The 12,789-nt window shown below is 40.6% G+C and overlaps 1 protein-coding gene across 1 annotated transcript in view; it reads left to right on the forward strand.

The window, feature by feature from the left end:
* Nucleotides 1-12,789, forward strand: part of itchb (itchy E3 ubiquitin protein ligase b) — a 34,984-nt gene that overhangs the window by 2,657 nt on the left and 19,538 nt on the right. Inside the window, exons 2-7 of the mRNA XM_030055175.1 lie at nucleotides 4,021-4,112; nucleotides 4,856-4,997; nucleotides 7,877-8,001; nucleotides 10,793-10,927; nucleotides 11,663-11,708; nucleotides 11,904-12,085. Coding sequence (XP_029911035.1) covers nucleotides 4,043-4,112; nucleotides 4,856-4,997; nucleotides 7,877-8,001; nucleotides 10,793-10,927; nucleotides 11,663-11,708; nucleotides 11,904-12,085 — 700 coding nt within the window. The 5' untranslated portion in view covers nucleotides 4,021-4,042. The remainder of the gene's footprint in view (nucleotides 1-4,020; nucleotides 4,113-4,855; nucleotides 4,998-7,876; nucleotides 8,002-10,792; nucleotides 10,928-11,662; nucleotides 11,709-11,903; nucleotides 12,086-12,789) is intronic.

The following is a 12,789-nucleotide window of genomic DNA, read 5'->3' on the forward strand; positions in this document are numbered from 1 at the left end:
CTGTGAAAAAAGAAGATTTTTCTATGCAGCTTGCATTTCTGGGCCTGTTTTGTTGTTTGTTGGTATATATTGTTTTATTCCTTTGATTAACCAGCTAGGTGATGTGATGTTGTGTTCTGGTGACATGATGTCATGTCCAGGTTTCCACAGTGGAGGCTGATGGCAGAGGTTTCAGCAAAACAGCAACAGGAAATGACAGGTTTTGGTGTGAGTCGCTCACAATCAAAAATCAAGGGTTTCTCTGTGGAGCCGCCATTTTGCAGCCACGTTCATCATAGAGGGGGCAGAGATGCCAGTTTCTTCATGGGCAGTGGCCTCAATAGACCAGAATGCATTGCAACCACAAAACATGTTGTGTTTTCGGTAACGGGCACAGCCGCAGTCATAGACAGACACGCCCCAGTGTTTACAAGGCAGTTGGGTAGCTACTAAATGTACATGCCCATACACACAGCTTTGGATTGAAAACAGGAAGCTCAAGCTGAAGTTATTCAGAGGCATTCTGGGAAATGTATGAAATCACTAACAGAACAAAAGAATGTGTAGCTACATAGTAATTCCTGCAAAGCATTGAACATCACAGAATGGCGATGCATAACAGTGTAATCCGTTTCCCTTTAATTTCATTGAAGTTGGCAAGGTAGTGGGCAATGGTTCTCTGGGCCCTGCTCATCGACAGGCCTGGTTAAAGGAATAGTTCACCAATTTTGAAAAAGTTATATTACCACTATTTCCCAGTACAGTGCAATCCTTGGATGTGAAATAATGCTCTACCCTTTTGCAACTTTCTTGCTAGTCATGCCTGAACCACCTTATGTACCTCCACCTTCATCCAGAACAGTGATAAAACCACTGCTCGGAGTGTTTTATTCAAGCAGCAGACTGAGGGCCAGACCTTTGTCCAGAGTAATAACAGTATCATTTTACTGCCTCCCAGTACGAAGCCGCCGGTGTGTGTGTGCCTGAATGTGATTACCCGACAGGTCAGTGTGTAACAAGAGTGGCAAGCTTGAGTAAAGGATAATTACAGTTATTTCCACACTGGACCTCGCTTTCCTAGTTTTTGCCATCATGACAATTGACTGTGTTGAAAACTTCAACACCTGTCTCACTGTATAGAGCTTTGTGCAGCTGCAGTTCGCCGACAGTGTCGCTCTACACACTTGAGGGCCAAAGTGAGGGCCAATTTTTGAACCCAGAGGCTGTTAAAACACGTCTTTGCAACATGATAGCACTCCTATCGCAGTTAAACATGTCTGGAAACGGCTAAGCGTGAATAATTACAATAACATATCGGGTACAATAATCAGTAACCTATTTGATGCCTTTTTAGCGTTGCTTTCACATTTGTTTACATTCCTTGCTGCTGGTTTTCGGCTGTGTTGAGGTGATATTGCACAAATCAGGAATAGGCGTTCACTGCCTCAGGATGAACACATTCCGCATGTGTTTTTACTTGTTGAATGCATTACTTCTTGAACACCCACATCCAAAATCATTTCGTATTTCCGAATCACAATTAATTTAATTTAATCACAACTCAGTTCAATCATAAACAAACTGCTATATGTATGTCTTAAGTTCTTTATTTATATTTTGATTGTAACTGTGATTATAACTAATGCTTTTGATTTGTAATTCCCTACACTGCCAGTATTGATGTTTTCACTGCTTGTGTCGACAGATTTCTACAGTTTGTGGCACCATGTGGGAGATAACGGGTCCTGCTAAATATCCCCCAATTCCTAGTTATAATTAGCTACCACTCACTAGTAGGTTGATGTGAACAGGTTTTCCCAGTTGGCAGTTTGCATTTACTGAACATCTGATATGACTTGAACACACCATCTGGGTATTGGTGCAGTGTAATTGGAAAAAAGAAACACTTACTCTACTTAAGAACATATACTTATGTAAGTTTCAGGCAATGGAGAATCAAAATTGCTGTAATTTGGTCCCATTGCTGTATGAATGTTATTGTATTTAAAAGATCTAAAATCTAAAATGTATAAACTTCACATTTCTGCTAATCTTTTTCCTGATGCAAGCAGTTGTATTTTAGAACTTCAGTAAAATTTTTCCTTCCTTTTCTCCAGCCTTTGGTTTCCATTCATTCCACTACGACATGAAAATGAACTTTCAGAGACTCGAAACTTTTTTCACATCGGTATTACATCACAGTAATAAAGTCGTCCACATTAGTTTTCCAAAAAGCAGCAGCACAGTTGTGTTTTGATGACTTGAAATTGAGTGGAATGAAACAGTTCCAGGGAAAATAGTTCCTGGGGAAACATTTGCTTCACACAAACAGTTGTCAGTTCTGTGGCTTATGAATGGTGACGAATTTGTTGGCCACAGAAGCAGAACTTTTTAAGATGTGTGTTTTAACAAAAAAAACAAAAAACAAAACATATTTGTAAAAATGAAAGAACTGCAATTATATATATTGAAATCTTAGTCTCTATATGATTCGCAAAATGGTCTGTTGCAATGTGGAATGATGATAAATTGTAGTAAATTCGACATCACTAGTACAGTCCTTTATTCGGTTTTAGGGTCCAAGTGTTGGTCCTGTTTGTTTGTGTTTATTGGTGAGCAGTGCTACTAGCAAATACAATCTGCACAGTTTTGCACAGTAAAGTAAGTGATGTAGTTTTGCACATAATCAATCATTATGATGGCAGGAAAATAAGGCCCAGCTGTAAAATAATAATTAATGTTCCTTTTGCTGTTTTAGGTTTGATTAAAGTCTCAGACTGCTCTTTTGTTTGGGTCTTTAATGCTTTAATGTTAAGTCTGTTAAGTGTTTCAGATAGAAGAGAAAAGGCAAACACTTAGTTGCTGCAGCATGTATTGAAGTCTTGTTGTCTCAAGGCTAAGTGGTTTATTGTCTGGGCTCACTGGGTTGTGTTTTACTTGGTTGGGGTTGGTTGTTACTGTCTCAGTGTTGGTGATTAATGCCAAGAAAAACAGGTACATAAAGTAGACTGTTTTAGACTGTTGTCTCTGCACTGACTTCAGAGCTGGTTCATGTTTCACACGGAAACAGCTGTGATAGAGTGCATGCAGTTAAATTGTCGCGATCGCTGCCAGAATTACAGGACATGCTGGAATCGTGCGCCAGGCCATGCTTGTGGTCAGCACCAAAGTGCCTCAGTCAAGATTTGGCTGGACAAAGAGAAACCTGAACAACTGGCTTCTCGGGGATTTGAAGAACTGAATTGTCCTGCAGTGCCTTAAAAGCACCAGAGTTTTCAGGCGCATGGTCGTTTGGAAAAACACAAGACGCATGAACATCAAGGTGCACAAAAAGCCCAAATGTTGACATATAATCATCTTGCGTTTATTTTGCTGAATATTGCAGCTGTGAAATAAACTGTAGAATAATCATGGTTTGCCTTGTGTGAATATGTTTGGTTTTGATTTTTTTTTTTTTTTTTTTTCCAATGTGCAATTAAGTTTTTGAGGTAGAAATTAGGCTTTTCTGCAGCTCCTACGCATCTTGCTGCACAAGAAGTATGAACTGAGCCTTAGGCATCCTAAATATTGACTGAAGGAGGAGGAAGGCTGTGGAAGCTTGTCATTCATGATGTCAGCTAGATCTGTGGTTATGGTTGTAATAATAATGGTTGCGTCTGTTAAACTGAGGCTCTGCATTGACATTGCTCATTGTTGACTGTAATTTGTTCTGCCTGTCACTACGGGGCTATGTTTTAATCTCATGTTTTTATCATGCTGTGAAACTGTTCTTTATTGGGAGATATAAAGTTAAAGCTTAACCGTGTTCAGAAAAATGTCATCCTCTGTTCTAACCCTTTCACAAAAGCTTGGTGGGAGGGTGAGGGTAGATAATGTGGTTGAGATAGGTGTGTACTATGTATTCTTGTTTTAAATAGTGTTATTTTTGCAAGCCTTTTGTTGTTTTGTGTTGGACTAAACAAGCCTTCAAGTGCTATGAATTAGCAACAGCGTGGAAGTCTGTTTGTAGCTGTCCTAAATGATGTGTTGTCTGTGCTGCAGGCCTTTATCCCAGCCCTATGTCATGGCCAGTGGCGTCACCAAGCCGGGCCCTTCCAATGGTTACCCTATGAAGGCACAACTACAAATCATTGGTAAGTCTTGAATCTCTCACTTAGAACACAATCTATACCAAGTCTAAGCACAAAAAAGGAAATTCTGTGTTTCAGGTATTTTTTATATGTATATCTTGCCTTTTCACATTCAAGTTTAGTGTGTTTTTGTTCAGCAAACAACTTGAAAGATAAAAAAGGGGAGAAACTGTAATGCAAAATGGCGTTGTGTGCATTTTGGCTTAACGATAATATTCATAGAAGTTATTTGCACAGCACTTTAAAAACAAATATTAGAAAGACAAAGTGGAAGTACAAGCAAATAAATAAAATAAGGGTGGATAAGAATTTAAAATAAGTGAATGAAATAGAAAAATATACTGCAGATGCAAGCATTACAATAAAATGCAAGAAAAACTTTGATAAGGATTTGAGTGAACACTGGAACACATTTTCCTTTTTATCTTTGTGGATATTCAAGCGATGTTGTGAATGACTATTCCATCCTCAAAACCAACCATGTTGCCTCCATGTTGGCCATTAAAAACTGCAAGGAGCTACGTCAACTCTAAAACCCTTCCTTCTTAGCCTCGCCGATGAACTGCTGTGTATCTCTCTGAATCACTGACTGTCACCTCCCACTGCTAAATATGCATCCTTCCCTCCTTTGTTCAATGTTTATTTTTCTGTTCCCGTATCATAATTCTCTTCTCTTTCTGTGTGTGTGCTACTTCCCTGTGTCTCTGTCATCATCATGACTGTCTGTGTTCGTCTGCCTCTTCCAGTGCTATCAGCAAAACTGAAGGAGAACAAGAAGAACTGGTTTGGTCCTAGTCCCTACGTGGAAGTGACGGTCGACGGCCAATCCAAGAAAACAGAGAAATGCAACAACACCCACAGCCCCAAATGGAAGCAGCCGCTCACTGTGTGAGTCACAGACACATCGGAGCCAGTTGGAGTTAGAATAGGAAATACACACCAAGATAGGGTCATGAGGTCTGTTTAATTTTCATGTTAAAGCAAAAGTCTAGCTTTGGCAGAGGCGTCTTCACAATGTCAGAACCACTGTGTGAGGCCATGGCAGCAACATATGAGGTCTCTCTACAAATCATTTTACCTTTAAAGTTGACCAAAGTCAGAAACTTACATTCATGAAACACTGAGTACCTACTTTGACAGTAATGATTATCAAAGTCCCATTATTCTGTGGTTACTGAATCAAATGGTATTTTGTGTTTATGTGTGTGTGTGTTTTTAGTCCATCTTAAGTACAGTTAACTGGAAGTGACAACTAATCATGCTTCCTGAACTGTCTTAATTGTCTTGATGTGGTAAACCTCAAATGTCTGGTACTCCAGCCGTCATATAATCCAGCTGTTTCAGCTCATTTTGTAAAAAAAAAAAAAAAACTTTTCTGTACATTAAAGATATAGATGTACCACGTTTGAGTACAAGTAGGTAAGAAGATCTGAATGCAAGCTTTGTAGTTTTTTGCTGGTATAGCATTTATTGAAATTAAGAAGAGATTCATCACCACCCTTTTTTTTTTCAATCGTGTGTGTTTTCAGGAAGTTATTGTGGTTTGTCAGTTATTCATCAGTGCCATCATATACTGAAAGGACAACATTTTAAGGAAATGGAGAATTAGCAGTAGTGGTGGCAGTTTCACTGTTGAGAAAGAAAATTGTAGTGGTTTAAATTTGCTGAGAACTTGTTCCCTGCAGTGGCAAATGAATTTCTTCAAGTTGACAATTCATTTATCACCGTAACACCACAGGCCCCACATTATACAGAACAAATCACCACGATGTGATTGATAAACTGCTCACTAAGAGCCTACACAGGTATGTAGTGCAGGGTGTTTACTGCCTGTGCTGCTGGGAAGCTGCACATAGAGGATGGGTTAGGTGCAGCTCCATTGGCTTTGTTCCCACCTGGTATTAACATCTGTCCTGAGAAATCCGAATTTAAGCTGACACCTAAGTACAGGTGCAAACAGCAGCAATGTGCCCTCAATGCGTCCTGAGTGATCGGGTCTCAGGTGGTCAGGGACGCTTGTGTCCACATTGCATTAGAGATGTAAACAGACATGTGTCCCAGGACACATTGAAGGACCGCCTACTAACCTGACGTCCTCATTTTGTCCAGCCCAACACCTCGACACCGGCCAGACCGTCACCGTCAAAAACATCTCACCTGACTCTGTCCAGCAGCTGCACTGTCAGCTGATTGGTTAAATGCAAACTGAAGTGCAGGTTGGCTATAAAGCAGCTGGTTAATGAATGAAAACTCCCCTAAAAAAGTCCTGATGCGACAAATTTTGGGGGGTCTCCAAAATATGTATTGACAATATGCAGGATTTTTTCCTCCAGTCTCTCTCTCTCTCTAACTGTCCACTTGTGTTGTCCTCAGGTGGGAACAGAGCCATTGTGTCTGGGTTATAGGGATCAAGCAGTGAATGAAATCAATCTAGATGTTTGTGCTTTGACTCTTAGGAGGCAGCATATCATGAAAAATTATAGTTGGCCTTGGTTTTTGGCAATAGCGCACATTCAGTTTTGTAAGACAATTGCTTGAGACCAAAGAGGAAGTTTGTCGAAACCATACAAAATTAGCCTTTTGCAGAAATTTAGGAAATTAATGTTGCAACCTGCATTTGATTTTTCTCAAGATGTCTTGCTTGAGGGAGTATTTGTCTCCTGTGACTCATCCGGTTTCGGGAAACAAAAAAAACTTTTCTACAGGGCAATTAAGAGTTCCAGGACAGTGGTGTGAATTGTAAGCCAGCAGTTTAAATAGACGGCCAGCTATCTTTAGATGGTCAGAATTGGTTTCACTTACAAGTAGAATGCCAAACAGCGTTGGCTCCGAGTGTTTGGTCCACTCAGGAATCCTACATATCTAAACCTGTTTGAATAGTCCACTAACACCACTTGTGTTTCTCTAGTCTCAACATATTCACACATCAGATGTCCTCTTAATTTTAGATGGTCTCCTGCTGTGCACACTGACCTTCTTAATATAGAGTTATTCTAGAGTTTCACTCTGTCCCAGGGGTACAAACTCATTATATAACAAGTGTTTACTATGGGATGTAATCGGACCTGAGCCCATGTGTCCACAAATGTCTTTTCCTGAGGCCTTGAGGGTGATAGCTGAGCAACTGTCCTAGCGATGGTTATAGACACTCGCATGTCCCAAAATAGCGTATGAACTTCATTGTCAATGGGTTTCTTTTAGCACGGGACAAAGAGTTTCGGCGCTGAGTGGCTACAGTGGCTGATGGGTTGCAAAGTGTTACAACTGCTTACACTTTTTTTTTTTTACCAGCTAAATGGATTTCTGTCAGGAACCTCTAAACAGTAGTTTTGCTTCATTAGAAAAACTTGCCAGCTATGGCCCGATTTTATCACCACTGGGCTGGTAGTTGAAGTTAATTTCCTATTCTGGTTACTTTCATTCGTGGATGGCAGAGGAGGTGTGAGCTCTGACTTCATGCAGTCTTTGTTGACATTTTGCGAAGCACATCCTCTTGACGTTCAGGGAACAGCAGCTAACCCTAGTGCGCCTTAAAAAGAGCAAGCAGCGCTCATCGAAAAGCTGCTGAGTTTGAAATTGTGATTGAAGAAATGTTTGTAAGGGCCTGATTGTAAACCACTGTAGGGGTTGATAAATTCAAATCCTCACTGAAGAAATGCAAGGCGCTGCTCTTTTCTTTCAACTAGAAGAACAAATGCATTTCAAGCAGCAACTGAATTGTTTCCACTGTTTCTGCCCCCCTTCTTCCACCCACCCACATGCAACAGGATTGTGACTCCGTTCAGCAAACTGGTGTTTCGCGTGTGGAGCCACCAAACCCTGAAGTCAGACGTGTTGCTAGGCTTGGCCACACTGGATGTCAGCGACACGCTCAAGTCCAACGACATGAAAAGTGAGTGTACAGTACAGAGAGACACACAGTCATGGTTGTACCTTAGATTCTGTTTCCTGCCTGTCCCACTCATTACCATACACTGTACTCTACTGTGAAACAACACAAACATAGGAGTGGGACCCACCTCAGGAAAATACCTACTGTGTGTGCACCTTTACTACAAAACACACAGCACATTTCATATATATACGTTAAGTTACAGTATATTTACAGATATTACGTAAAAGATGGACCAATATACTTTTTTGAGGTGTATACCTAGACTCCAGTATGCATTTTTGTTACACAAAATATTTTTTACTACATCCTGTAGTCCAAACGCAAGTAGAAAACAGTTTGAAAAAAGTTTTTAAAAAAAAGTAAAAAAAAAAAACAAACAAACAAAAAAACATAGACTTACTCTGTTTCTATTTTTTAATTTGTAATATGTAAGACCTCTAACAAAAGGGTCACAATTAACCAAGTTTTAATAGTAAAAGTAATATTGGACTGATACCACTGTCATATTGCCCAAGTATACAAAGATTGGCCTGAAATCAAATTTTATTTTTAATGACCAGGATATATATAAAATCAATGTCCGATGTGTGTGTACAAATACAGGTTTGGCTAATTGTTCTGTGTTTGGACACACGTCTGTAAACATGTCCTGAAGTACATGTGAGAAGTATTTCTGTACTTTATGACCGTCCATGCATTTGTATGTGTGTGAATCTCCGCCTGTCCATCTTTGTTAGAGTATGCAGGTGTGTGCTCTGCTCTGTCTTGTCACTGCGTTGGCGGGTATGTCTCTATGCGACTTCTCTCCCTCTCGGAGTCCCCACCTGTGGTGTGTGTGTTCTCATGCTTACACTCACACACTTGCACGTATTTGTGCGTGTTCTGGTGATGCGTCACATTATGCATACCTCTGCTTATTTGAAAACCTTCCCTGTCACTCTCCCTCGGTTCCTCTAACGCTATTGGTTATGTAACTCTGGCACGAGGGGGGTGGAGGGTGGTAGTGTGTGTGTGCGCCAGAAATTTACTGTTTATCCTTCCTTCTGTTGGTACCGTGGGCCAAATTCAGTCAAACATCTGTGATGGGAGGTGCCCAGTTGATAACACTGATGACATAACACAACCTCCTGTCTTATAATAAGCAAACCTGGTTGCTGCGTAGGCACCCATCCAAGTTTAACAGCACAGTTTATAGTTGCATCAGATCCTGTGGGGTGGCAAATGTCCTCCAACCAGACGACAAATCGGAAATTGTCATCAGGAAAAAGGCTTTATCAATAGGCAAGACCAACTCTGAGCGGCCATTCAAGCGATTTTATTTTTCTCACCATGAAACAGAAAATCCAAAGTATCCTATATTTTATGTTTTGTCTGAACGCTCCACATTATTTAGTAGCAGACTGTGAGATATTGTCTCTAGCTTTAGTGCTCCGTGCTCCTTGCTGTGGTGTTATGAAGTCAACCACTTATAGTAGTATACTTCTATGTTGGGATTGATGTAGAGTCGTCCTTTTCACAGGGAAAGATATCCAACAGAGCAGTTGGCTGCCAGTCGACCAGTCAGAGCCCAATTTTCCCATTGCACTTGTGGTTGAAGTGGCAGAAAAACAACATACTAGGTTAGACTGATATTGTTTACATACTTAGGTTTGATACTTAGGCTGTCATTCTCACAGAACAGGTGGCGAGCTTGAAATAGCGCTATAGTAGTTTTCACTTGGTTTATTTTGCCTCCGTCTTTGGTGCTAAGTGCTTATTGCTGTGGTGTTTTTGCACTGCACTTCCTCGAGATCACCTGTCAATCCAACAGTGTGGCCAGAACTGTGATGTCATTTTTCTTGGATTATCTGTTGATGAAATTTGAGTTTTTTTAGGTTGCGCTCTTTTCTTTATCTGTTCAGCCATGTTGGCTATCACTGTACATGTTTATTCCAAACACATAATGCATCACTAACTGAGTAGCAGAGTTTAGACCAGCAAATGTAAAAGCCTTGTTGAACTGGCTGTGGGTTAAATGATTCCTCTGATGATGCATTTCCTGAATTTCCCTGTGGGATGAATAAAGTATCTTCTATTCTATTCTATTCTATTCTATGAGGAGCAACCAAACAGATTTTGTGTTATGGAACTGTCCCAGATAATTACTTTAATAGTTTCCAGTGTACTTTTGTTTCAGCACAACAGCCTCTGATGTGTCACAGGTACTCCTAGAGCTTGACGTGAGCTTTCAGAGGCTTCCATCCTTTCAAATCCTGAAGAATGTCTCTCTTAAAACATTAAAAACATTCTTTTGGGTACACCACTCCCTGTCATTGCTTAGGGAGGTTGCTCCTTTTTGTCATTCCCTTTTGCCCTGCTAGTTTTGATGTGCTATTTGACCCTGGTCTGTTGCAAATAAAGGCTCCATTCAGTCCCCAGGCTGGCCATTTGTTATGCGTGGACACTGTCCAGCAGTGCTAATGATGGGAAATTCAGGGTAAATATCACATGTCAAGAGGCTGGCCTCTGTTGTGAGACAGATAAGGGGAAGGAATTTACTGAAACCTACAGTGTTATGATTGAAATCCCTTTAAAGATTTGAATTAGTCCCCCTTTTCTTTGATGCAGAGGAATAATTCCAGCAAGAAAGACATCCAGCCTTAAAGGAAACAGCACCCGTTACTGCCTGTATGCTCTCCCCCAAACTCCTGTAATAGATTAATGGAAAAGTAGAGAAGTCGGGCATTTGGTTGGATATGCCCACATGTTTCACCTGTTATTGTCTTGTGTTTGTGCGTTGTCCTTCCAGTCTCAGAAGTGGTGCAGACCTTACAGCTGAGCGCAGACAGAGACCAGTCAGACGTGGTGGGAGACCTGTCTGTCTGCCTGGACGGCATGACTGTCGACCCCGAGATGTTCGCTACAGCCGAGGCCAATCATCACAGTGAGTCAGGGGTCACTGAGAGGTCTGAGGTTGAACAGAGTTTACGTCAAGACCATGTAGGCCCAGATAGATATGTTAACTTTAAAAAAAAAGAAAAAAAAAATTCCCCTAACAGGATGTGGGTCATATCCATGAATTGTTGACAAAGATAAAGCCAAAAAATAGAATATTATTTTGTAGTGAGCTGGATAAAGTTATGTCTTGTGCCTGTCTTGACTGGATTTACACAGGAAAAAAATTAACTTTAACATGCAGATTCGATTGTTTTTTGTTTTTTTTTGTGCTACTTTGTCCAACAGCAGTTTCCTTAACACCATTGACTCTGTCTCTGTATTTGTTAGGTATCCTCTTCATACAAAGTTAAATATCAGATTTTTCATCCATAGTGGTTTGCCACAGTGGAGTCTAATCTTGAGAGTGATCAGTTTTACTGGAAAGTTACAGAGATGTTTTGTGAATTTTGAATGAGCCTTGAACCAACCAACAAAGCTAAATTTCCATGGGTGTTTTCAGTGATGGGTAGTAAAAGTTCAAGTCATTAATTTAGGTCTAGTGGTATTATGGTGGTCATGCCTTTTTAGTTATCTTGCTAATCCTCTAAATATATCCACCCTGTGCTATGTTATGTCAGTTCAGATTCTCCTCATTCTCTTTTATTGTTTGGCTAGTTTGATTATTTGTAATTGGGAATTCATATTCGTGTCTTATTTTTGTTTTTGTGGTTTTGTGCTTCAGGTACATCAAATGGGGAATCGCAACCTAATGGGGATCATGCTATAAGGTACAGAATCCTTTTGCTTTGTTGATGCAAACATTTCTGCCGACAGTGGAATTGGCCAACATTTTGCCGTTGTCTCTATCAGTGCGTAGTTGCCTTAACAACAACACTGAAAAGAGACACTGAATAAAGATAGGAAACTTTTTAAGTTTCTGCTTTTTTTCCTGCTCCCTTGCTCTCTTCTTCCACCTCTCTCAGGCGGAGTAGAGACAGCTCTCCAGCGGTGGATGGTGTGGAGCACCGGTCTTCCCCAGGTGGTCGTAGGGCAGTGAACGGTACAGGGTCCCCCTCGGTGTCTTCAGGGAGCGTACGGCCCCTCAGACCACCCAGGCCCTCCAGACCTCCTCCCCCGACCCCACGCAGACCAACCTCCTCACCAGGTCAGTGTTTATTAAAGATCTCTTTATGGATAACAACTAGCCTAAGGGAAAACTAGGGAAGGGAGCAGCACTGTTAAAAAAAAAAAGACTCATTCACCTCAGTTCTTCACTTTGCTTTTCTTTTGGTTTCTTTTTAAATCTGTTTTTGTATTCTCACCATTCTTCTTTTCATGTAGATTCAGTTTTACTATGAAAAAAGCCACAAAAATTAGGCTGGAAATCATGGCTGAAAAGAAAAAAAAGAATTGAGGTGACTTCATCTTGTTTGTTTGTTTTTTTCCATTCCTCCTTGCCCTAGTTTTACCTAAAGGTCATTGGTTGATAGCCTACAAAACTTTGAGTTGCATTTGCGTCATATGCGAAAGACTGCAAACAAAGTTTTTAAGTAAGAAACTACTAATAGTTTCCCCCATGATTGAAAATATGTAGGGGACCTTTGGACTAGTACCTTCGCCCATCCATCACATGCTATTCCTGGACCCTTTATAACCAGTTTTGGGTGAAACTTGGGGAAATGATAGATTTCCAAACTGGTGGCTGGCATTTTGGAAAAAAACCCTGATTGATCCTAACACTAACCCAAACATTCCCTTGGTAATGAAAGTGCAAAAAGGTCAGTGATGACGAGACACAGACATGTAAAAAGAAAGGATGCATGAATGGCGTAAGAGCAGGGCATTTAAGTATTTCCACTGCCACCTACA

Source organism: Myripristis murdjan, chromosome 7 (genome assembly GCF_902150065.1).
Source record: "Myripristis murdjan chromosome 7, fMyrMur1.1, whole genome shotgun sequence".
In the NCBI taxonomy this organism is placed as follows: Eukaryota; Metazoa; Chordata; class Actinopteri; order Holocentriformes; family Holocentridae; genus Myripristis; species Myripristis murdjan.